Below are 24,145 nucleotides of genomic sequence, written 5' to 3'. Positions count from 1 at the left end.
ACTGCATCTTTTAGTCCACTCCTTGAAGGTAGATTTGCAGGGGGGCGCTGAGTAATTTTTTTTCCCGGAAAAGGGGGCATAAGGCCAAATAATTTTGGGAACCTCTGCTCTAGTACAATCTCATGTTGTCTTCTAATTAAGACTACTGTTAAGAATGCATTGTTTCAACAGCACATTAATTTATTTATTTGATTTCTATTTAGCCCATCCTGCCAAAGCAGGCTCATGAAGGTGTAATGTAACAGTATCACTTGCTTACAATACAAACTGTGGATTTCTATTCTTGTGGACCAGATCTCTGGAGTCATAGGCTGTCTGTTCCTCTGGGTTGTTTGAAGCTGTAAGATGCACAATAGAATTGTACTGGCTTGAAATAAGGAACAAAGCTTTTTCACCTAATGGATCATTTGTTATTTCAGAGCATCACTAAGCTGCAGAATACAATAAGAATCCTTCATTTTGCAGAATATAAAATGTGTATCTTACTTCAAATATCAAAATTCCCTTTATTTTATTATTGGACATATTTTTGAATAGGAGGATACATGTTTTAAATACATATTTAAATAAACATTCCCTAACAACATAATTTGTGGTGGCTCCTTAGAACAGTTAATACAATGCATATAGTAATTAATTAGCATACATAAATCAGCACCTTCATGCCAAAACAAGCTTCAGCTGTTTGTCTCTACCAGTTAATAATTCAATGTAAAACTTGGACATAAGCAACATAGTTATTTCAGAAAGTGTAGTGCTTTAATTCAGAAATGTAATTCCAGCAATCCTGCTGAAGTGTATAGCCACACTGTCATAGTTTACCTTAGCTATTATTTATTCAGTACATTTTTATCCCACTCTTCCGTGAAAGAACTCAGGGCAGTATATGTCATTCTTCCATTTTATCTTTACAACCCTGTGAGGTAGACTCGGCTGGGAGTGTGTGACTGGCCTAAGGTAAAGTGGGGATTCAAACCTGGATCTCCCAACCCAAGCAAGTTCCTAAGTGGTTGCTCTCAGGCCCAGGGAGACCTCCAGCCGGGGACAGAAAAAGGAGGAAAGACGATCTTTCTAGGGCCCTTTAACCATCCCAGTCCGTCCCTAGTCATGCTTTCAGTCCTACACATATTGTAACATTTCCCTTCATTAACACTTGACCTGCCGTCAGCTAATCTATTTCACAATTAATCGTAATTTGCAATGATCTTCTCTGGCGAGACAAACGCGTGTGCACGGAAAATTCAGTTCCTGTTCCCTTTTCCTGATCGTCGCCCGACGCCCACCCCAGAGAGACCTGAACTTTTCGCCAAGCCATTTAACTCATTACCGAGGGCGGGCCGCATCCATGTGACTGACCTGCAGGGCTGGGAGAAACGGCCTCCCCCAACTAGCAACGGCCTACCCGGGCCCAGCGGCGGCGGCCCGGGTTTTGTCGCTGCCGGGCCCGGGCCAACGGGGCCGCCATTTCATGGGGAGGCCGGGCAGCCCCCCGCAGGCCGAGACCCGGTGTCCACTGTGGGGGCTGCCGGAGGAATTGTTGCTGCTTATCTGCTCGTACCTGGACGCGCGGGCCTTGGGCCGTCTGGGCCAGACCTGCCGCCGACTTTGTCGCTTCACTTCCCGGGATGTTCTCTGGAGGCGCCTCGCCCGTTCCTGCCTCAACGCTGGCTTCAGTGCGCTCGGCATCGACCTGTAAGCGCCTAAGCCGGGAAAGGCTAGCTGGGAAAATACGAGGCGGCGCGGCCTAGCCGGTTACTAAGGGAGCGCCCCTGTAACTAAGGCTCCGCCTGTATTGTTAGAGGAAAGGAGGGGGGGAGGCGTACTGGAACCGCGGAGACGGAGGGAGGAAGAAAGGTCCTCTCGAGAAACTCCACAAGGCGCTTGGATAGATCCGCGCTTGGGTTGGAGGTTCAGGGCGAAACTCGTTAAGGGCGTGAAGACCTCTAAGTAGTTCAAGAGCCCAATTATGCAGAATTTCTAGCCTGAGTAGAGACTTGTTAGCTAGGGCCTGTGACAGACTTCCACGGGAGCCATGGGGCAGCCTAGGGTTAGTCAAAGCAGCATTTGGGTCAGTTTTGTTGTCCTGGCCTCTTCTAAGTGGTAATGGGTAGGTCCAAGACGTCATACATTTTCCACCCGTGATATCATAAGATAACCTTAGTCTCAGATGTTTGTATCGCTTCAGAACGTAGGTAGTGCAATATAGAAAGCAGAAGAAAATACATTGAAATTTTTTTTACATATATAGGAAATTCAGATGTTCGTTTTGGTCACTAAAGTATAGTGTCACTTGTATAAATAGCTGTAGTCACTGTTGTGACTTATTTATTTAATATACGTGTGTCCTGGTCTTCCTCAAGGAGTTCAGGGTGGCATGCGTGGTTCCTGTGCTTTATCCTAGGAACAAGCCTGTGAGGTTTGAGGCTAGGTTGAGAGGCCAAGGTCACCCAGCAAGCATCCTGGCTGAGTGGGTAGGAACCAACAACAGCTAAGCTACACTGGTGGTTTTGGGGCAATGGTTGTATAGATATCTGAGCCCTCAGTTGAATATGCCTCCTCTCCTACTGTGGTTACTATCTGGATTGGGCCTGTGCTTGCCTAGGAAGTGCACAGAGCACATCTCTCACCCTGACCTGAGGAAAATGTATGGTGTAGTTAGGCCCTCAGAGTTGCTGCTTATCAAAATAGATGTTATTGGGCTAGATGAATCAATAGTAGTATAAGGGGGGGGGTGTAGAAAAAGTGCAGCAGGAACTCATTTGCATATTAGGCCACACCCTCTGACATCGACATCACCATTGTTTCACATAGGGCTGTTTCGTAGAAAAAGTCCAGCAGTAATTCATATGCATATTAGGCCACACTCCCTGACACCAAGCCAGCTGGAACTCTGTGTTTCTGCTCAAAAAAAGCCCTGAGTATAAGGCAGTGGTGTATATGTTTATAAATAGCAGTGAACTGCTTCCAGGTAAATGGATCTTAGGTTACCACTTTACAATTTAAGTGCTCACTTTCCAAAATATTTAATTCTGATAATCTGTTGAAAGATTCTCCTAAATGGACCAGTAAGGATTTTGGATTGAGGTAGTATAGAAAATGTAGTGAAATTTGCTTTCCACTAGTATCTCAGGTACTAGTTACAATGAAATTGGGTAGGGGTGAGAACTGTATGATTGTTGCACCTTTCAGCACCTGCTTGCTTTACTGTACCATGTTTTTTCTGGGGAAATGAATTTTGTATTTTTCATTAAGAGTAATCTCTACACTAGATGCAGGAGGGGTCAGGTGCAGTAGCTGACAGGACCTCTGCTCTTAATTTCAAAGTGAAAGGGAAAGTAATAAAGTTTCAGATGACTGTATAGGGAAATGTACAATTGTTGGAGAAAGCATGGAAGACTTTGTCTGATTGCATTTTTTGGATTTTGATTCTTGTAATATTGCTGGGTTATTAGCGATATGACAATGGGAGCAGTGGAAATGGCTAGGGTTTCTGCATTTTGCGTTCAATATAAGCTACTTATTGAAGGGGTTGTTCGTGCTAGGGCAGTAGTATTCTTCCACATGTGACCCTCACACTATTTCTTCTTTCTCTCAGGTATCCCATATCCTCACCTTTGCCTGCTTCCTTTTCTCCTTCCTACCCACAAACCTACTTACTTTATCTGCCCTGCATCTTCAGCTACTTTTAACATTTATTTACTTGATTTACACCCCATCTTTCTGCACATTGGAAACTCAAAGTAGTTTACATTATTCTCTTCACTCCCATTTTATCCTCACAATGGTTTGTGAGGCAGATTAAGCTGAAAATGTGTAACTGGCCCAGAGTTATCCAGCCGTTGTAGCATAGTGATTTGAACCTAGGTCTCCCAGATCCTCGTCTGGAATTCTAATCCTGCACCACACTACAATGTGCTGGCGTTTTTGTTGGTTGACTGCTATTGAATAATAGCAATCAGTCAGTCCTGGGTGATTTATTCAGCTAGGGTTGCCAGCTTCAGATTGGGAAATTCCTGGAGATTCAGGGATGGAAGCTGGGGAGGACAGGGTTTGGGGAGCGTAGTGACCTCAGTAGAATATAATACTACTCTCCAAAGCAGCCATTTTGTACAGGGGAACTGATAACTGGAGATTAGCTGTAATTTTGGGAGATCTCCAGCCCACCCCCACCCCCTTGGAGGATGACAACCCAAATTCAAGTCATGTGGTATCAAGTTACCTTTTGGTTGTTGTGAGGTGTGGTCAAATAGTCTTGGAAAGGGCCCTGCCTCTTCCCCCTGCTTTTTACTGACAGAAACCAAGGCTTGAAGGTTAGCAGTGTTGTGGTTGCCTAACAATCCCCATGATGGCTCCTGCAGAGGGCATTCTTTCTGAAAACTACTGGCACTGCATCTGTTATTTTCAGGGAGGTGGGGTCATGTCCCAATGAATTTTAATGTATATTTGAATTTGGTTTTTAAAAACCTGGAGCTTTTTTTCCAGGTTTCTGGAAACAACTGTCTTGAGTGTTCATGGCTGTAGTCTCTGGATTTCATTGTTCACAGGTTTGACCATATTTCAAATTAGATATGTTGATGATTAATAGCTATTATAATGAAGGTAGAAGCTTTGACATTTTCTGATTGCATGTGTGGATTCAAGGCAGGGAGCTGCTTACTGTATATTTTACGTTATAGTGGTGAAGTCGGGGAGCCCAATCCAGACATAAGTGGTGGCTGGCTAGTAGACATCCTGAGGATTTCAGCACGCTGGAACGTGGGGAGGGGAGAGGCATAGCTTGCCGTGAGGGAGATGGTTGCCATGGCAACACAAGGGCGGCGGAGGCAGCTGGAGGGAAGGGCCAGCCCACACCCCCATTGGCCAGTCCTGGCGCATGTGCCGCAGCTCGTGACAGTCAGGGATGGGGAGAGGCGGCCCTAGAGAGGCTGATAGCCATCCCCAACCCTCCCCCAAACAGAGAACGGAACCAATGATGGACAGACAATCAAAGGAAAAGGAGAGACGTCCCGCCAACATGGGGGGGCAGGAGTGAGGCTGGGCATGCGCGCACGAGAAACCTGGCTTGCTGACAAGACGGGGGTGGGGGCGAGACAGGCCTGTATGGGACCACGGAAAAGCTGTCAATCCCCTCACACCCTCTCGCTGTCAGAGACTCTGTCAATGGCAGGCAGACAAGCAGGAAATACCAAGTGCAGGAGTTCACTGTCATAGACAGCGGCTGGAATATGTGTCTGAGAGTGAGCAGCCCAGCAGCAGACACCTCCCCCCCACCCAGAGACCCCCTGTGTTGCCCTGATGCCCCTTCCATTGTCACAGAACACCTCTCCTGGGAGCCGCAGAACTCAGAGTGTGAGTGCATCAGCTGCAGAACTCTTGAGTCCACTTCATCAGCTTCCCCCCCCAGTGCCCTGTGCATAACAGCCCTGTGGGGTCGGGTAGGCTGTCAGCCCAGGCAGGCTGAGCGGCGGCACTCTTTCCAGCCACATGGGGGGCAGCATGGCGGCTCATAGACCATTCCCCCCCAAACCAAGTCTGCCCACCCCCCAGGCATTCCCTCGGAGAGGCCACTAACTGGGGAGGGGGTTGCCCAGGGAATGTGCAGCCAGTGCCAAGCAGGAGAGACAACAGAGGGCACAGCTGAGACTTTATTTTTCCGGAACAGAGTGCAGCAGTCTCCCTGGTGCGTGCTAGGCAGTCTCGCCGTGGGCGGGGCTCCATTCAGAGCAGCGGGCAGAAACAGCTGAGGGAGTGGGGGAGCAGTGGAGAGACACACGCGGAAGCCTCTGTGTTGGAGTCCCACCTGCAAAACGGAGATAGAGATCAAGAGCACCTGCAGGCGCGGCGGCTGGAAGAGCAGGCTGTGTTTCAGCCGGGCACTCCCTTAAGGGACATTCTCTGACCCACTTTCCCGCAACGGGGCAGCTGCCACACACACACACACACCGTGCCCTGCCAGTGGTTGGGAACGCGGCAGAGGGCAGACCAAGGGAAGGGAGCAGGCAGCAGCACAGGAGAGCGGGGTCCCCTGCCGGAGCCCACTGCCTGGTTCAAGTGCCAGAGATGCTTGCACACCAAGTGGTCGAGAGCGAGGGGAGGGGGAAGCTGGGGGGGGACGACAGTGGAACTTACCCAACCATGAGCGACAGTCTGCGCATGCAGAGCCTCCGGGAGCCCAGAACCTGTGGAGACCTGGAAACAAGAGCAGTTAGCCCCAGGGGAGAGACCTCTCTCCCCCCCTCGCAAGTCAAATATACTGTCAAAGCAACCGCGCAGTGCAAAACCCATCACCAACGTGCCTGCCTGTCCCTCACTCTAAGTCTGTATGGCTGGGAGCTCTCCGGCAGAACTTCCCGCCACACGCTCCTCTCTCTAACAACTGAGTTGTTCGAGGCCAGAGCGGAAGTATTTCTTGGAGGGGGGAGACCGCGATTGGGTGCTGGGGAGGGGGCTCATCAGCCCAAGGTGCGAGGGGATTGGCGAGACAATCATGCCTCTCCCTAAGGGGTTTGCGAGCTTCTGCAGCAGCAGAGGCGACCTTTGTTTTTGGTTTCAATGAGTGCCTATGGGACACATCACTGTTTTTGCTGGCGTAATGTTGCGCCTCTCAGGGGGGCATGTCATGGGATAAACTGTTCAGGAAGCTGCCTAAGCCTGGCCGTGCCCCTAACTCCACCCCCTCCTCTGCCTGAACGCCGCGCTCTGCCTCATTTCTGCCCATGCTGGGGCGTAGCCCTCAGGCGCCGCTGCCCTCAGGCAGAGCGGTGCTCGGGCAGCCCCCCACCCACGTAACTCCCCTCCGCTGTGGCGGCGCCGGTAGTACGTCAGTGCAAACCCTTTCTGCGCTCACGTAGCGGCTCTTCTGCTCCCAAAAGACTTTCCGCCCCCCCCTCTGGATTGTGCTGTTAATAGGATTTATGTCTGCCTTTGTTTGAAGATAGTTGAAAAGATAAAATAAATGCTGAGGATAATAATAATAATAATAATAATAATAATAATACTTTTTATTTATATCCCGCCCTCCCTGCACAAGCAGGCTCAGGGCGGCTCACAACATAACAGTGCAATACAATAAAATCATACATAGCAATAAAATCGTCATAAATCAATTTACAAGTTACATTAAAATTAACATTAAGGTGCTAAAATAGGTCTTTCATAAGTTCAGTGAGAAGAAAAAAGAAAACATATACAGCAACACTATCTTAGTTTGGTGTGGGTGAAGGCTATTTTGAAGAGGTAGGTCTTACAGGCCCTGCGGAATTGGTCTAAACATCGCAGAGCCCGTACCTCCTCCGGGAGTTGATTCCACAGCAGTGGGGCCGCAATGGAGAAGGCCCGATCCCGGGTGGTCTCCCGCCACACGCTCCTCTCTCTAACAACTGAGTTGTTCGAGGCCAGAGCGGAAGTATTTCTTGGAGGGGGGAGAAGCATAGGAGAAAGTGGATATTCATTGGAGAAAGTATGACCTCAGTGCTCTCTGGGGCTCATATGGGGAGAGACGGTCCCTCAGGTAGGCAGGCCCTCGGCCATATAAGTTGTGGAAGTCTTAGTTATTGGTGTCATGTTTAGAAAATTCCAGTTTTAAAAAAAGTTTTGTATTGTTTTTGGCCTCTGAGCTAACAGAGAGCAACTGCATATTAGGAACTTAAACTCCATCTCAGCTGAGCACTTACTAATGGTTTGCTCAGGTAGTTCCTTTTTACCTTCTTTTGTCAGTCTTTAAAATAGGAATTAAATTGCTTATCTTGTACAGTTCTTAAAGATGAATAAGACCAAAGTTGTGTTCAAAGAGATCAAATGCATTAACATTGTTCTTACGTAAATCAGTCACTGTGAAATAAAAAAGGCACATGCTTGGAAAACATACGATTAAAAAACAGGTGGACCCAATAAAGCCAGTAACTTGGAAACTTGCAAAGTTTGCCTTAATTATGTTGTACATTACTTCCAGAAGTCAATTACTAGGTTATGGGGGGAGTTCTTTAAGTGCTTTCATTTTCTAGAGAGCAAATCCTGCTGAATAAAATGGGGGATTACTTTTGAGTAGACTTGCTTAGATTTGCTTTGTAGGTGTCTGCGGGCTATCCTAGACCTGTTTTTGCTGTTAATGCCAACTATTGTACTGGTGATGTCCTATTTTATAATAGTAGAATGGCATTTGTTGACTTAATGGCTACATATTAGTGGCTAATGATTTTCTTATAACATAAACCAGGTCTTTCCTCATAGTGCCTATGGTGTCATGGTGCCCCAGTACGTTTCCTGTCATCCATCAAGTGTTTTTAGAAAATGAAAGGGCGCAGATGGGGCTTTTGCCCAGCCGTGCTTCTGAGTCACCAATGGATATCTGATTGTCTGTGCAGATATTTTAAAAAGTCGCTTCAACAGCAGCAGCTACCTCAGCACAAGAATCTTCACTACATGACTGAAGGGAAGCTGTGATTTTTTTTTTAAAAAATAAACAACATGTTCATTTTAAAAGGCATCCTTTCAAACAGAACTTCTGCTTGAAATGCTGAAGAGCTGCTGTTAGGATTATGTTAGGACACCATTCCCTGACATTTTGTGGTTGCCAGCAATTTTGTGGTTGTACTTATTACATTGTTTCGGAATTCTAAAGGTGTGCACAGGCTCAAAAATGTTGGAAACCCCTCTTCTGGCCAGTCCCAAGCAGCTCTCCCAAACAGAGGAACGCAAGATTATTTTGCTTGTTGACTTTCTGCCCAAGGAAATGGGGCAATACCCTGAGGCACTAGCAGTGTCACTGGGGTCAGAAGCATAGGAGAAAGTGGATATTCATTGGAGAAAGTATGGCTTCTGCCCATCATTACTTCCCAAACCAGCGCAGTGGCTGTGGATCTGGGATGAGTGTTTGGCAGTGGTGCAGAGGCGTGCCTTGCTCACAGTGTGGCTGGCTAAGTACAGCCCTCATCTCCACCCTTTGTTTTCTGGCACAAATTCACATGTAGACAGACGTCTGGGGGTTTTGCTGTTTTTGTTGCAGGGGCCAAAAAACTTTGTCTTTCCTTTGTCTTTCAGAAGAGCTTCACTTCTGCATACAGCTTTGTGTAGAGTGAAGATTAGTGTAGTTTGCCTCCAAAATAATTGAGCATGAATTATGCAGTACTCAAGTCCCAGGTTAGCCTGAATTTTCTGGAAGTTAAGCAGAGCCAGCCCTGGTCAGTATTTGGATGGGAGACCACCAAGGAAGTCCAGGGTTGCTTTGCAGAAGTAGGCAATTGCAAACCACCTCTGAAGATCTCTTGCTTTGAAAATCCTACCAGGTTGCCTTAAGTCAACTATGGCTTGATGACACTTTCCTCCACCGCATAACAAAAAGGGTAAAAGTGCTTGAACTTTGTTTTGCATATGTGTGTTTATGTGCACAAGTGAATACAGCATCTCTTATTGTCTCCTAAGTTTTTTTTCAAAGTTTTGTATTTGCTTCTTGACATTGTGAGAATTGGTGAATCCCATTTTGTTGAGGCTAAGGTAGTCTTGTGTGAGTAGCAATATGGCAGTTTTGTACTCTGTTTTATCCATTATAATTGTATTTTCATATTCCTATATTTCATTTCCAACACATAACACATCTGTCAAGTTTACAGATCTGTAAGCCATGTACTTCACAGAAAATCCTGCAACTTGTTTTAATTTTGAAATGGTCTGAAAAAATTCTGCTTTTTTCCTCTATTAGAAATGTTGGGACCAAAGTGGCTAGAGAGAACTTTGGATTTCTACTTCTAAGCTACATAAGGCTACTTGGGACCTACCCATATATTCCTTGAAACAGGCTTTTAAATGGTCAGTTGACTGGTTGAATGTAGTAGGAACAAACTCTTCAAGAAGGCAAATGTTCAAAAAATATTTTTTTTCCTCACAGGGCACAAGTTACTAATATAGGCATGAGTAGGTAGACTGCCTGTAAATGTTTGTGAGCATTGGTTATGCTAAATTAAAAACTTGATTCAGATACTTACCAGTGCAGTTTCACAGAAAATTACTTCAGTTTAACCTCATTGAAAGGAAAAAGAGCTCTTGGAATTGTCACAGACAAAATTCCTTAGTTAAAGGAGAAGAAAGATAAAATTAATCAGTTTGGGCACAGGAGAATTTTTTAGTGACAGCTTGTGTCACCCAAGGCATTTAAGTGATTGTGTCTAAGGGCAGCTATATGCATTGTGTGGCAAAAATGAGTTCTCTGTGTACATCACATTTTATGCAAGCATTTTCTGTAGCAGAATGGATGATGATGTGATTGGTCCAGGACTCCTTAGGTGCAGGCCTCAGATTCAGTGGGAGCTCACAGGAGCACAGCTCCTGAACCTTTCTGAGAGTTCCACCTCCTCCTGAGAGTTCCACCTCCTTGTCCATTGAATAGTATGTGCAGCTGCATAACAATCCTGGATAAGCTCCACCACCTATTTTTCTACAAAATGACCCTTGCTTAGATGTATATATGTGGGTGTTCAAAGATGATTAAAAAACTAGAATGTTTAAAGGTTTGGCACACTTTCACTATGAAGAAAGGTTAAAACGCTTGGGGCTCTTGGAGAAACGTTGACTGCGGGGTGACATGATAGAGGTTTACAAGATTATGCATTGGATGGAGAAAGTAAAGAAAGAAGTCCTTTTCTCCCTTTCTCACAATACAAGAACTCGTGGGCATTCAATGAAATTGCTGAGCAGTCAGGTTGAAACGGTTAGAAGGAAGTACTTCTTCACCCAAAGGGTGATTAACATGTGGAATTCACTGCCACAGGAGGTGGTGGCGGCTACAAGCATAGCCAGCTTCAAGAGGGGGTTAGATAAAAATATGGAGCAGAGGTCCATCAGTGGCTATTAGCCACAGTGTGTGTGTGTGTATATTTGGCCACTGTGTGACATGTTGGACTGGATGGGCCATTGGTCTGAATCAACATGGCTTCTCTTATGTGCATATGCTTTGTGTATACAGCAGTTGCCTGCATATAATGTGTTCAACTGCCTTAATTCCAGCAGCTGATAAATATTTTATAAAGAAACATTTTTGGATGAATTTATGAAGTTTAGAGAAGCACATAGTTTCAAGTAAACTTTGTTTTTAAGCAAGGAAATGTCTGAATCCTGGGAAAGTCACTTATTATGGTAGATTGGGTAATATTCTATTTGTGAAGAGTTAACAATTCAGTAATAATCATATTACTTTCAGAACTAACAGTAATAAATAGCTGTGGAAACAAATATACCTGGTTCATGGTGCTGGTAACAGCAGAATTATCTCACAGTAAATGACAAGAAGAAATTTTTCAGGCCATTTCAAGATGAAAACAGGTTACAGTTTTTTCCGTGCCGCACATGATTTACAAATCTGAAAACTTGATGGATGTATTAAGTGTTGGAAATGAGAGATAGGAACATGAAAAGGCAATTATAATGGATAAAACTGGAACTACAATTACAGTTACGATTGAAGTGACCATGGTCATAGCCTTTGGTTTATGCACACTAAGAGAAGATTATAGACTTTGCTGAACAGGGATATTAACTTCTCTGTTAATGTGTAGGCACTGTGCATTTCTAAAAATGTCCAAACAGATCAGTAGGTGTAAGAATGGTAGTTTCAGTAGAGTAATGGAAATACTTACTATTTTCTCCTAAAAATGGTTTGAGTTCTATGGAATCTTGAGCAGGCTTTGAAACAGAAACAAAAAGTATATTTTAGAAAGACATTTAACTGAGACCATTATTTATTGTATTATACATTGACCCTGCCCCTTGCATTGATATACAGATAATCCCATGTAAAAATCCTCTGATGCATATTAGTAGATTTGGATTTTTGATAGACCCCATCCTATGGAATGGCTTTATTGGATGAAGTATGTAAGGACCCCTTCAGGTTAGGATGTGGGGAATCTGCAAGGTGGTTTTGTTTTTGCAGGCTGACTTTGTTGGCTGATTTTTAAAGTGATGGCTCCTAGAAGATGCTTTTCAATTTCCATTGCCTCTGGTTTGCTGCATTTCTTGGGCTTACAAATATATACATTTCTTGTTTGGGTGGAGAGGTTATATGAACCCGCTGTATTGTCGCTGCTGTTTCTGTGAATTTTACTGTAGAGCATTTATTGATTATTGGAAGCTGCTTCAAGTACATTGGAAGTAGATTAGGTTTATTTGTTTTATAAAAAATACAGATCCATATTACTGGAGGCTGTCCTGCAGTTGCAAATTTGGGGGCAGGGATAACGGCAAAACTAGACATGGTGATGTTCTTGTGGCCAAAGGGCCACCATTGCCATTTTTACATGATTTTAAAATGTCATGAGACCCCAATTAGACCTGCAGCTCAGAGGGCTGAGGTGTTCTTATTTCCTGCTTCTCACTTTTCAGGTGTTGAAACAGCCTCCGGGGGAGGGGAGACAAGATCACCTCACCCTGCTGCACTGTGGGCCTGGTCTTGGTTAGTCATTTGCACTTTATCCCATGGCAAACATAGCTAGTGTGGCTCTAAGATCAGATGCAGATGGCACTTTGTTTTGTTGTGCTTACAGGGAATTTGCAGGGGCTGATCTGTGAAGTGTATCACTCCTATTGAATGTGCATAGGGGGATCACTAGGATGTGAGGGTGATCTATCACCCCATTGATCGTCAGGGTTGATTCGGCTGATCTGGCTGGCTAGGAGGGTGTACCCTACCTCCTTCACTGCTCTATGTGTGTCGCTTCCGAAGCTGTGCACTTGGTGGAAGAGGATGACCATCCCAGATAGAAGGAATCTACCGTTCTTTGGTCAATGCTATTCTATAGCTGCGCTCCCCTGCTAGAACCTCCAAATAACAAGCTCATGTTCAGCGGGATTGTGGACTTCCTTGTAGGAAATTGCATACTACTTTAAAGTAATAGCCTCAAGAAAAATTACAGCTCCATTTATTGTGAAGATGCATTTCAAAATGTGATGATTGGACTGGAAATAAAGAGGGAGAAGGAAGATGGCTATTTCTTTGGCTCCTATTGGCTATTTCAAAACTCCTACATATCAGGACTGCTTCAGATGATCCAAGTGATTGATTAATTTTGGTTTATAGTTACAGAACAATGAATGCAGAAGTTGAGTTTGATATTTGCCATGTAATGCCAAGTGATATACAATTACATTTATATATATATACACACACATTATCCTTATATATACACAACATACCTACTCTGTTGTGACATTTGGAATAAACTGACCATAATTGCAAGCTGTAATACACAAATTAATAGATGAAGATTCAGGAAGAATACGGTGAACCTGTGTTCAAAGCAGTTTGGTTACTACTTTGAATCATTCCACAAGTAACCTGCAATCTTAAGGCAGAAACTTAACTAAATATTTTCTCTCTGTGCTATGTCCTCTGCATTGTCTTCTTTATAGAATCTTTCACTGTGGGACATCTGTACTGTGTTGTTGCTTAAATATGGACCCTTAGAAAATAGCTAATAATTTTGAGCTATATCGAAACCCAGCTGGGCAGAGAGCTGTTGGAGTGACAGCATGGATAAATGATAGATAAGAAAAGCCCCTGCCTTTTTCTAATGGGGACTGCAGAATGCCTGAGGGTATAATAGGCCAGCACTCTTATTTGGTTCAAGTGCAGTCCTGTCTCTGTAAACATCCTAACATGGTGCTTTGCTACATTTAGGCTTATTTATTGTCTTAGCACTGGCTTTTAAAGAAGCAAAGTAATAACTTTTTTGTGGGGGAGAGTGCACAGGCTACTTAAAGAAGCTTGAAAAGCTTGTACATGTACTAGCAGAAAAGTCTCAAAGTCTTATGAGATACTTGTGTGCTGGCTCAATTGGAGATAAAGGAGAGGAAAAGGAGGTGCTATCTGGGAAGGAGTTACCAGCCTTGTAGCTGTGTAAATGGAACAAACACTTTAAAAATGTTTCAGGCTGGCATGAGGTGCCACCACCAAAAAAGCCTGTCTCTGGTTACCACCCACTTTCTTGCTGTAGGCAGAAGGAGGGATCAATTGGTAAGCTATACACCGGGGTGTCAAACATGCGGCCCGGGGCTGAATCAGGCCCCCGGAGGACTCCTATCAGGCCAGCGAGCAAGTCTGTTTCCTTCTCCCTCTTTCTTGCTTCCTTCAGTTATCAGAGACTGTTAAATAAAATATTGCAAGAGTGCTAATCTTTTAAGCATGTTTTAGTTAATTGTGTTTGTCTGTGTCTTTTATAATGTTTGTCTCTGTTTGTCTGTGTCCTTTATAATGTTTATGTCTCTGCTGCCTGGCATTACATTTTATGACACACATGGCTCAGCCTGATTAGGTCTCATTTATATCAGATCCAGCCCTCATAACAAATGTGTTCGACACCCCTGCAGGTAACTCCTTCCCAGATAGCACCCCTGTGTAGGAGGAGAAGGTCCTTCAAGTATCTTGTCCTGGTAAGATTAGCAGTTTGAATTCTGCCCCCAAACAAATGAGCATTTAGGGGAGCTTTTCCCAGTATAGGGTAATACAATTTCAATATCCAGATCTTGATAACAGCCTGGACCAGTTGACAGATCAGGACAGTTTTTAAAGGCAGCTCTGCATAAAATGCATTCCAGTAATCTTAACTGGAATGTAATCAGAGCATGGATTACTATGGCCAGATATGCTTTTTGGGGAATGCTTATAGTTGCATATCACCTGAAGCTGATAAAAGGATTATGTGCTCAAGAGGAAACCTGATCCTCTATCAGTAAACCAGAATTCAGCAGCATCTTAAAACTACAAATCTGCTCCTTCAAGGAAGAGTGCAACACCCTTCAGGGCAGACTGACTTCTCAATCCTTGAACAGTTTTGACTTTGATCAGGAGCACTACAGTCTTGTCCTGGACTGAACTTCAGTCTATTGGCCCTGATCCAACCTGTTGCCTTTTCCTGGCATTTGTTCACAATCTCTTTAAACCCATCTGACTTTAAACCCATCTCTTTAAACCCATCAGTTTTGGAGGAATAGAGCTGGGTATCATTTGCATATCTGCTTTGGCTGTACCTGATTCCTAATCACTAGAAAATCTCGCCCATTAATTAGCATTCCCTGAGGCGGGATAGCTGCTGGGGTCCAGGGCTCTAGGTGGGGTCCACTGCCCCTGATGCCACCGCACTTACTCTTCCCTAGCCGGCTCACTGTTGGTTGCTTTGTCACCAACGTTTCTGGCTGTACATTCTGTATAGCATTGCCTGGTGTGGCTCTCCCAGCTGTACAAACTGGGAACTGCTAAGCTTTGCAAGTGGATGCATGAAGGATGCACAGGTGGGGAGCATGTGAGTGGATGAGAAGAGAAGTTCAAGTGGGGGCCTGGTGGGCAGAGGAAAGGGGGCTCCTGGACACTCCCCAGAACTTGGAACCAGAACGGATAAAATGGACCATTGTGTGGGTCCCCCACAACATAAATGCCATGGAGCCTAGCAGCAATCCCCCAGGCCAGCACTAACTTATAGTCCCAGGTAACTGTGAATAGGACTGCAACTTTATTATGCAAATGGGTATATTTTAAATTGCAGAGTCTGATTTCTTGGAATGGATTTATAAACGTTAAGGACAAAGTTATTGCACTATACTTGACTGTTCAGGGGTTTATATTTTCCATCTCATTTGAATAGCAGAGGAAAGTTTGGGTATCCCTTTTAAATCTCCTGATGTAGTTTCTGGCTGCTGAGCAGTGGTCAGAAATGTGTAGGGATGTGTAAGATAAATGACATTTCAGCCTTCCTCTCACCCTGACATTGTTAAGAGGTAAAGTTGGGGATTCATATTTGGTCCAAAATATTCTCTTGTAAGATTCATGTTGAAACCTTTTATTTTCACTAGCTATAATTGTTTGCAGTTTTGAGTGAAAATAGGGAGTAAAAGTGCAAACTGGTTCCCTGTCTTGTCCTGATAGTAAATTTGTAGGTGAGTTTTTAGGAGATGGAAATCTGTGTGTGCTTCTTGTTTAAAGTGGGTCACATGCCCAAGAATGCAGTCAAATTGTAATGGTGACAAAGTGCCGGAAAGGGGGTGGGGTGGGGGAATTGAGGAGTGAAAAAAGAGAGTGAGAGCGCCCCAGGCAGTAGAAGGAGACCTGGGAACACTAGCCTGGCCAGGTTAAAGATTCCTCCATGCATTAACAGCCACAAATATGTTTGTTCAAGGGGGCTCATTCCCCCCTCCCCCTTGCTTTGTCATTTTTTAAAAATGCTATTCCTTGGGAAAGGAGAGAGCTAAGTGAGTAGCTAGATTTCTTGGTGCACTTGTCTTGTTTCTTAGTCTTCCTTTGCTTCTGCTGTGCACCATATCAGGCTTCTTCATGTTTTATAGTTACAGACAAATTAAGTTGAAAAAGAAATTCCAGTTCTTTTCTATTTGGCATTGTTACCTGATTTTCTGAAGGAAGGCAAAAATGTGCCTTTTACTGTTGTGCCTGTGAAAGATGCTTAAGATAATGGGAAGGGAACAATTGCTTTAAATTCCTAGGAGTAAAGATAATAATTTGAATTGGTATAAGGCATACTTTGTGTGTTCCCCAAAATTAATGGGGAATCTGGTTGTGTGCATTATTAGCTAGTTTTTAAAACTATAGCATAGAACTGATATTAAAAAGTACTGGGTATTTGAGAAGCTGCCCTGAAGCGACTGTTCTGGTTTGAGTAGCATAGAACTTCAAGGCCACTCATGGCCAGTAATTAATATTCCTTCAGTATAATTTGTTGTAGCATGGCTTGTTAGGATAGGAAAAGAAATGGTTGAAAAGCAGCACCTTACTGTGTATTTCTCCCCATTGTTTTTAATCTATTCTGTGCTCTCTGGTTTTTGAGTTCTCTCCACTGATGCATGAAAAGAGCTTTCTTCCTTGTTAGCCTCCACAGCTAATGGGGAACCAGACATCTTCTATTCAGTCTCTTGCTTGATGGATGGAATGGCTGGCAAATCTCAGATTGCAGACTTTTTTGTTGTTCTTTGGGGGTAGTGTCCAGTTCATGTTTCTACTGCTAACCTAAGAATTAACTTACTATGTCTTCAGTTGCAGTTTTGGTCGAGGGAGAGCAAGGTATAGTCTTTCATTTTCAACACAGGCCTCCAAGCTTTTTGAGCTTGTGGGCATCTTTGGAATTCTAACATAGCATATTGCTGCAAAATGGCTGCCAAACAGGGTTGCCAGGTCCTACCTTGCTGCTGGAGGGGGAAACCTGGACCTGGTCCTTAAGTCTTCTGCCACGTGCACAAAGTAACATCATCTTGCTGCTGTCACACATGATACTGTGGGGTTTTTTGCTACAAAACCGTAGAATTTGCCCAAAACCCAGAGTGTCAACATGTGACATTGGTGATGCAATGACATCACTTTTGAGTGATGTCATCTCATCAGGGACATCACACAATGATGTCCCTGTTTGGGGGTGGGTTTTTCCCTACCGGCCAGCTTCAGGTTCGCAGATTGAAGCCCCAATGCCCAGGGATCTCCTTGCTGGATTGGCCAAAGGAGGCAGAGCCAACCACAAAATGTTGAGAGTGAAGTTATACATATTTAACAGCAGCTCTTCAACATTTCAGGCATAAGCTCTGCTTAACAGGATGCCTTTTAACACTAATACATTATTTAAAATATTTTCTTGCTTGTATACACAGCTTACCTTCAGTCACACAGTGTTGTGTGCTCTTTCTGCTGTGGTGGCAGTTGTTGTGGTGACGGCCAATCAAATATCCAGGGGCCAATGAGAAGCTGGGTAAATGTATCATCTGTCCCTGCCTACTTTCTAAAAACACTTGATGAGTATCTGGAAATATGTTGGTGAGCACCATGGCACCCATGGGGACTACACCAGTATGAGATTGAATTTAAGGTGGCATTTGGTATCTATTTTTCATTTTGGAGGTAAAAATCTTACTCAGTTCAGCATATAAATCCTATTGATTTCAGCACATAAATGCTATTGGTACAAGTAGTAGTACATTAGGTATTGACAGAGTTGCTACCTTGTGCTGGGGTACCTTGCTGCATGGAAGAACAGGCCCATGAGGGCTTTAATGGAGACTGAATTCCCTGTATATTGACTTTCATCTGTACTTGATACGGCATAGACTAGCTACTGCTATAACCTTTAATATATTTTTTTGTTTTTCAGTCGCACAGTCAAGTTTGACTCTTTGCGACCACATGGACAAAGTCACGCCAGGCCCTCCTGTCTTCCACCATCCTCCAAAGTCTGCTGAAATTCATGTTAGTCACTTCAGTAATGCTGTCCAGCCATCTCATCTTTTGCCATCCCCTTCTTCTTTTGCCTTCTGTCTTTCCCAGCATCAGGATCTTCTCCAGTGAGTGTTCCCTTCTCATTTGGTGGCCAAAGTACTTGAGTTTCAGTATCTGACCTTCCAGGGAAGAGTCAGGGTTGATTTCCCTTAGGGCTGACTGATTTGATCTTCTTCAAGTCCAAGGGACTCTCAAGAGTCTTTTCCAGCACCACAACTTGAAAGCATCTATTCTTCTGCGCTCGGCCTTCCTTATGGTCCAACTCTCACAGCCATACATTACTACTGGGAATACCATTGCTTTGACTACACGGACTTTTGTTGGCTGGGTGATATCTCTACTTTTTATTATACTGCCTAAGTATGCCATAGCTGTCCTCTCAAGGAGCAAACATTTCATGCCTATAGTCACCATCTGCTGTGATTTTGGATCCCAGGAATGTGAAGTCTGTCACTACTTCCACATCTTCCCCTTCTGTTTGCCAAGGCATGATGGGACTGGATGCCATGATCTTAGTTTTTTTTATCTTGAATTTCAAGCCTACTTTTGTGTTCTCCTCTCCTTTCACCTCAACAAGAGGTTCTTTAGGTCCTCTTCACATTCTGCCATTAGAGTGGTGTCATCTGCACATCTGAGGTTGTTGATGTTTTTCCCGGCAATCTTGATTTCGGCTTGTGCTTCATCCAGGCCGGCATACCACATGATGTACTCTGCATATAAATTAAATAAGCAGGGTGACAATATACATCCTTGTCAAACTTCTTTTCCTATTCTAAAGGTAAGGTAAGGTAAGGTAAGTTTTATTCTTATATCCCGCCCTCCCCCGCCAAAGGCGGGCTCAGGGCGGCTCACAGACATGGCGTGCCATGATTTAGTTAAAATACAAAATAAACAATGATTTAAAATACAGTTCAATTACATAAATTAATTAAAATAGATAAAACAGGTGCTATAACTACTATCAATCACAACTATACATACTGTCATACAATCATTGCTGTCAGTTACAGTTATGCATAAGATGGTTAAGGCTACAAACAATTTAGTCAATTTGGTCTGGTCCTAACTTAAATGCAAGCTGAAAGAGAAAGGTTTTGCAAGCCCTGCGGAACTGATTCAAGTCCCGCAGGGCTCGTACCATCTCTGGAAGTTGGTTCCACCGTCGAGGGGCCATTGCTGAAAAGGCTTGCTCCCTGGTTGTCTTCAGTCTAGCCTCTCTTGGCCCAGGGATTTGTAAGAGTTTTGGGAGCTAGATCACAGTGCTCTCCGGGGAACATCAGCTGTTCCATATCCCATTCTGATAGTTGCTTCTTGGCCCTTATACAGGTTTCTCAGGAGACATGTGAGGTGGTCTGATACTCCCATCTCTTTAAAGACTTGCCACAGTTTGTTGTGATCCACACAATCAAAGGCTTTAGCTTAGTCAATGAAGCAGAAATAGGCGTCTTCCTGGTACTTCCATGCTTTCTCCGTAATTCAGCGAATGCTGGCAATTTGATTTCTAGTTCCTCTATCTCTCTGAAACTCGGCTTGAACTTCTGGTAGTTCCCAATCTACATACTGCTGAAGCCTAGCTTGTAGGATCTTTAACATGACCTTGCTGACATGTGAAATGAGTGCAATGGTGTGATAGTTTGAACATTCCTTGGCATTACCCTTCTTTGGGATTGGAATATAAACTGACCTTTTCCAATCCTGTGGCCACTGTTGTGTTTTCTAAATTTGCTGACATAACGAGTGCATCACTTTAACAGCATTGTCTTTTAGGACTTTGAATACCTCAACTGGGATACCGTCATCTCCGCTTGCTTTGTTGTTAGTAATGCGTTCTAAGACCCATTTGACTTCTCACTCCAGGATGTCTGGCTCAAGATCAGCGATTTCACCATTGTGGTTGTCAAGGACATTGAGATCCTTTTTGTCTAATTCTTCTGTGTATTTTTGCCACTTCTTCCTAATATCTTCTGCTTCTGTTAGGTCCCTACCATTTTTGTTCTTTATCATGGCCATCTTTTCACGAAATGTTCCCTTGATTTCTCCAATTTTCTTGGAGAGATCTCTTGTCCTTCCCATTTAATTATTTCCTTGCATTGCTTTGCATTGTTCTTTCAGTGCTTTTCATTGTTCCTGCATTGTTCCTTAATATATAACCATTAATATAATATATAAATTAAAATATATAAAATTGGAGGTATTGTGGTTAGTAGGAGAGAAAATACAATATGTTATTGCAGCAGCAAAGACTACTCCCTGAGGGTCCACCCAAGATGGTGTTAGAGGTCACAGTACTGTTGTTTATGCATTGTGCTAGCAAATGTACTTGAAAAGTTTCTGCCACAATGAGTTTAGGCTTCTAAAAAAATAACATTTGGGGAGAGAAGGAATGAATGTGAACATGTGCACTGATACTGTTTAGGCCACCACCACTGAAGTGGGCACCAGCAAACTAGCCTAAATTCACTTTTGTAGCTCCATGAGAACAAAAATCCATTCCAAATTTGTGTTAATAATAAACAGCCACAATAGCTCCAGTGCTGTAACCTGCCGAGAATTTAAAGGGTCGGTGCCCATGAGCCTGGTGCTGGAATTCACAGAGTCCAGACAAAAGCATTCCTAGAGTTTTATTCCTCCCACTGTTGCACAAACCTGTTTTAAAATAGCTTTCTTTCATGCAGAGTTCTTAAAGGATTCTCTTTCTTTGCTTTATCATTCCAGTGAGTTCTAAATTTTGACTCTAGTCACTGTATTCAGAAAAATTAAATATGTATCCCTCCCCCCTATTGCTTTGGGTAGGTACTGTCTTGCTGACTTCACATCTGGGTCAGATGGTGGTGGTTTTTGCCTCAGAGTTTATTCTGGTCTTATGCCCCTATATTAGGATCAGGGCTTTTTTGAGTAGGAACCCACAGAAATGAAGTTCTGGCTGGCTTGACATTATGGGTGTGTGGCCTAATGTGCAAATGAGTTCCTGCTGGGCTTTTTCTTTTCCAGTGCAAGTCTCATGCTTTGAGATGACAGCTATTATACATGGTTATGAACCTAGGTCTTTGCTTGAATGAGAAAAAAAATCAGATTTATGTTTATTCAGGAAACGAACATTGAAAATTAACATTAGGATGTGTGTCAACGCTGCCAGTTAGCATACTGGAACAGCTTCTCTGTATGAGCAGAACAGTGTAGTTCTTTAGTAAATGAGATGGGATAAGGTTTTTTGTAGTATTTTAACCGAGCATTTGATGCAGTGTCTCCAAGAATCATTAAATTGGAGAATGTGGTTTAATCTTTTATTTTGAGGGAAATAGTCTTATTTTTAAGAAATTTTATTTTTAAGAAGTTGACAATGGATGAAAAGTGTTTTTCCAGGTAGAAGAGAAAGTATTTAAAGGATTGGTCTAAACTTGGTGCAGTCAGAGTGGTTGTGTACTTGGACTAGACTTTCCCATCTCTAAATTTAAATCTAGTTACATCTACACAGATTTCTCACTAGCAGTTGCTCTGCCCTGGGGCTTTCTGCTTTCCCTGGCTCAAGTGATCAATTCACCACCAGTTGCTTCTGGAACTCTAAAAAACAATAGCAGGAAGCCATGAGGGAAATTGGAGGGAGCCACAAATCAAAATGCACCCATGCAGCAACTGGTGGGGAATTGACTGTTTGAGCCAGGAAAAGTAGAAGCTTGGGGTGGAGCAACTGCTAGTGAGGAATTGGTCCCGGTATCCCATACTAGTGGCCAGCATGTGTTCCACTTAGTGTTCCACTAAGCAGTGGAAATGTGTTAATGGCTTATTTGTATAACTTGTCCATCAATGCTAGTGGTCTGCTTGCATCTGGCAATGATATTTATAGAAGCCCCAGTGACAGTTTTATGAGTGGGAAGTTCTGTAACCTGAATGTGCTGTGCTCCAAAAAGGGACTTATGGATTTTTAGACTTCATTCTTTTAATATATATTTTTTCTTTTTCTGTATAAATCTCTAAAATTACTATGAGATCATTTGTATAAGTTGAGGATCATGAGTTGTCCATTATTCTGGATATTCTTTTTCTCTTACTGATGCAATTATTATTTGGGGCAGGGTCATAGCTCAGTTGTAGAGTATGTGCTTCATATGCAGAAGGTCACAAGTTCAGACCCTGGCAACTTCCAGTTAATAAATCTTAGGTAGCAGATGTTGGGAAAGTCGCCTTTCTGCCTGAGACTAAGCAGTTGCCAACAGTAAGCGCAGACCATACTGAGCTGTATGCTGCAGTGGTGTGATATAATGTAGCTTTGTATGTTCATATATGTTCCTTATGGAGTTGTCTGCCAGAAAGTTGTAGTGAAATTCATTTGTATCTCTTTGTAAGTCTCTCAGATGAATCTGTCTTGTACTGAATCAGACCATTTGTCCATCAAGATCAGAACTGTCTACTTAGAATGGCAGTAGCTCTCCAGGATCTCAGGTCTTTCACATCACATACTCTCTGACCCTTTAAAGTTGAGATGCTAGGAATTGAACCTGGGATTTCCTACATGCAAAGCAGAGGCTCTTCACTGAGCTACAGCCCTTCCCATAATTCCCAAATTTATTTATTTATTTAGTTGGCTTATATCTCGCCCTCCCCGCCAAAGCAGGCTCAGGGCAGCTTACGTTCCACAAATTCATAAAAACCAGTATTGATATAAACCATAGACATAAAAATACATAATAAACACATAAAACATGGATTATGCTTCAGTGTGTTATTGCTTTCAAATGGCACAAACTTGATGAAACAAAGTAGTAGTAAAGTGATAGAGGTCTAGAAATAATTGGTAAAGGTTAGATGTAGTCTTTTTCTGTTTCCTACCTGTGGCATCTTTTTCAGACATTACAGTGATATTGAATGGCAAATGTGTCCCTGCTGTATGAGTTCCTTTTGCAGTTCCAGCACTGAACACACACATCAGTTTCTCTTATGTGGTGCCAGTATTATTATTATTTGTTTATTTATATTCCGCCCATTCCCCATAGGGGCTCAGAGCAGAGCACAACATGCGAATGTGAATGCATTTCTGCCTAGGCCTGATATTTCTTTTCTCTCCCTGTCTCAATCTCTCTCTGCAGAGTGGAAGGTGTTCCAGTGAAGGAAAGGGTCAAAGTTTCTCAGAACTGGAGACGTGGGCACTGTCAGAGGAACCAGCTTCTCAAATGGAAGCGCAAGCAAGTGACTCTTTTGTATTTTCCCTTACCCAATATCAGCCTCCAGAACTGGCTTTGTATTTTTGGAAGTCATTGCATTTTTGGTCTTAATTAAGCTTTAGCATTTATTGGGAAACACACAATTTAGAGACCTTTAATTCTGGACAGAATTAGTTCAGATGAAGTTGCTCTGTCTATGCATTTATTTCTTCTGCTATTACTGTAACATTCCTATTTGAAATTTTCTTGTCCAGTTTTTGTTCATCTTTCCATCCTCTCTGATTTCTTCTATGGCAGTTGTTTGTTGCTAGTGCAAGAGATCTGTGTACAGAATGGATAGGGGAATCATCTAGTTATAAATGGAAGTGATTTAAGGTCATTGAGAAGCCTTTCTATCCTTGTGTAGTTTTTTCCCTCTCTTTTAAAAAAACTTTGGCTAGACTCCTAACTCCCCTGAAGCAATATTTTTCATTATATGGATAAATTATTTGTACAGTACTTTCGAATAGTTCTTTGAGGGCTGGGCATTTCCACCTCTCTAATGCTGAAGGGCACTCCACCATATTTTATTTTAAATGTGTCAAGCAGGCATATATCTGCCTCCCCACATCTCCCTACCCATAACTTAATTGGATCAGCATTAGCATAAGTATAACTGGGATTTTAAAAAGTAATTTGAAAGGCCATAAATTCAAAGGCAATCAAGAATTTCAGTGTATGATGTCTGTTATGA

The 24,145-nt window shown here is 43.2% G+C and overlaps 1 protein-coding gene across 1 annotated transcript in view; it reads left to right on the top strand.

Moving 5' to 3' along the window:
* The first annotated feature begins 1,250 nt into the window (after window positions 1-1,250).
* FBXW4 (F-box and WD repeat domain containing 4) overlaps window positions 1,251-24,145 on the top strand; it is a 121,163-nt gene continuing 98,268 nt past the window's right edge. Inside the window, exons 1-2 of the mRNA XM_060241810.1 lie at window positions 1,251-1,692; window positions 23,338-23,433. Coding sequence (XP_060097793.1) covers window positions 1,469-1,692; window positions 23,338-23,433 — 320 coding nt within the window. The 5' untranslated portion in view covers window positions 1,251-1,468. The remainder of the gene's footprint in view (window positions 1,693-23,337; window positions 23,434-24,145) is intronic.

This window comes from Heteronotia binoei, chromosome 6, assembly GCF_032191835.1.
Source record: "Heteronotia binoei isolate CCM8104 ecotype False Entrance Well chromosome 6, APGP_CSIRO_Hbin_v1, whole genome shotgun sequence".
Taxonomy (NCBI): domain Eukaryota; kingdom Metazoa; phylum Chordata; class Lepidosauria; order Squamata; family Gekkonidae; genus Heteronotia; species Heteronotia binoei.
Note: the sequence above shows the minus strand (reverse complement) of the source record. Positions and strands in the feature narration are given on the sequence as shown.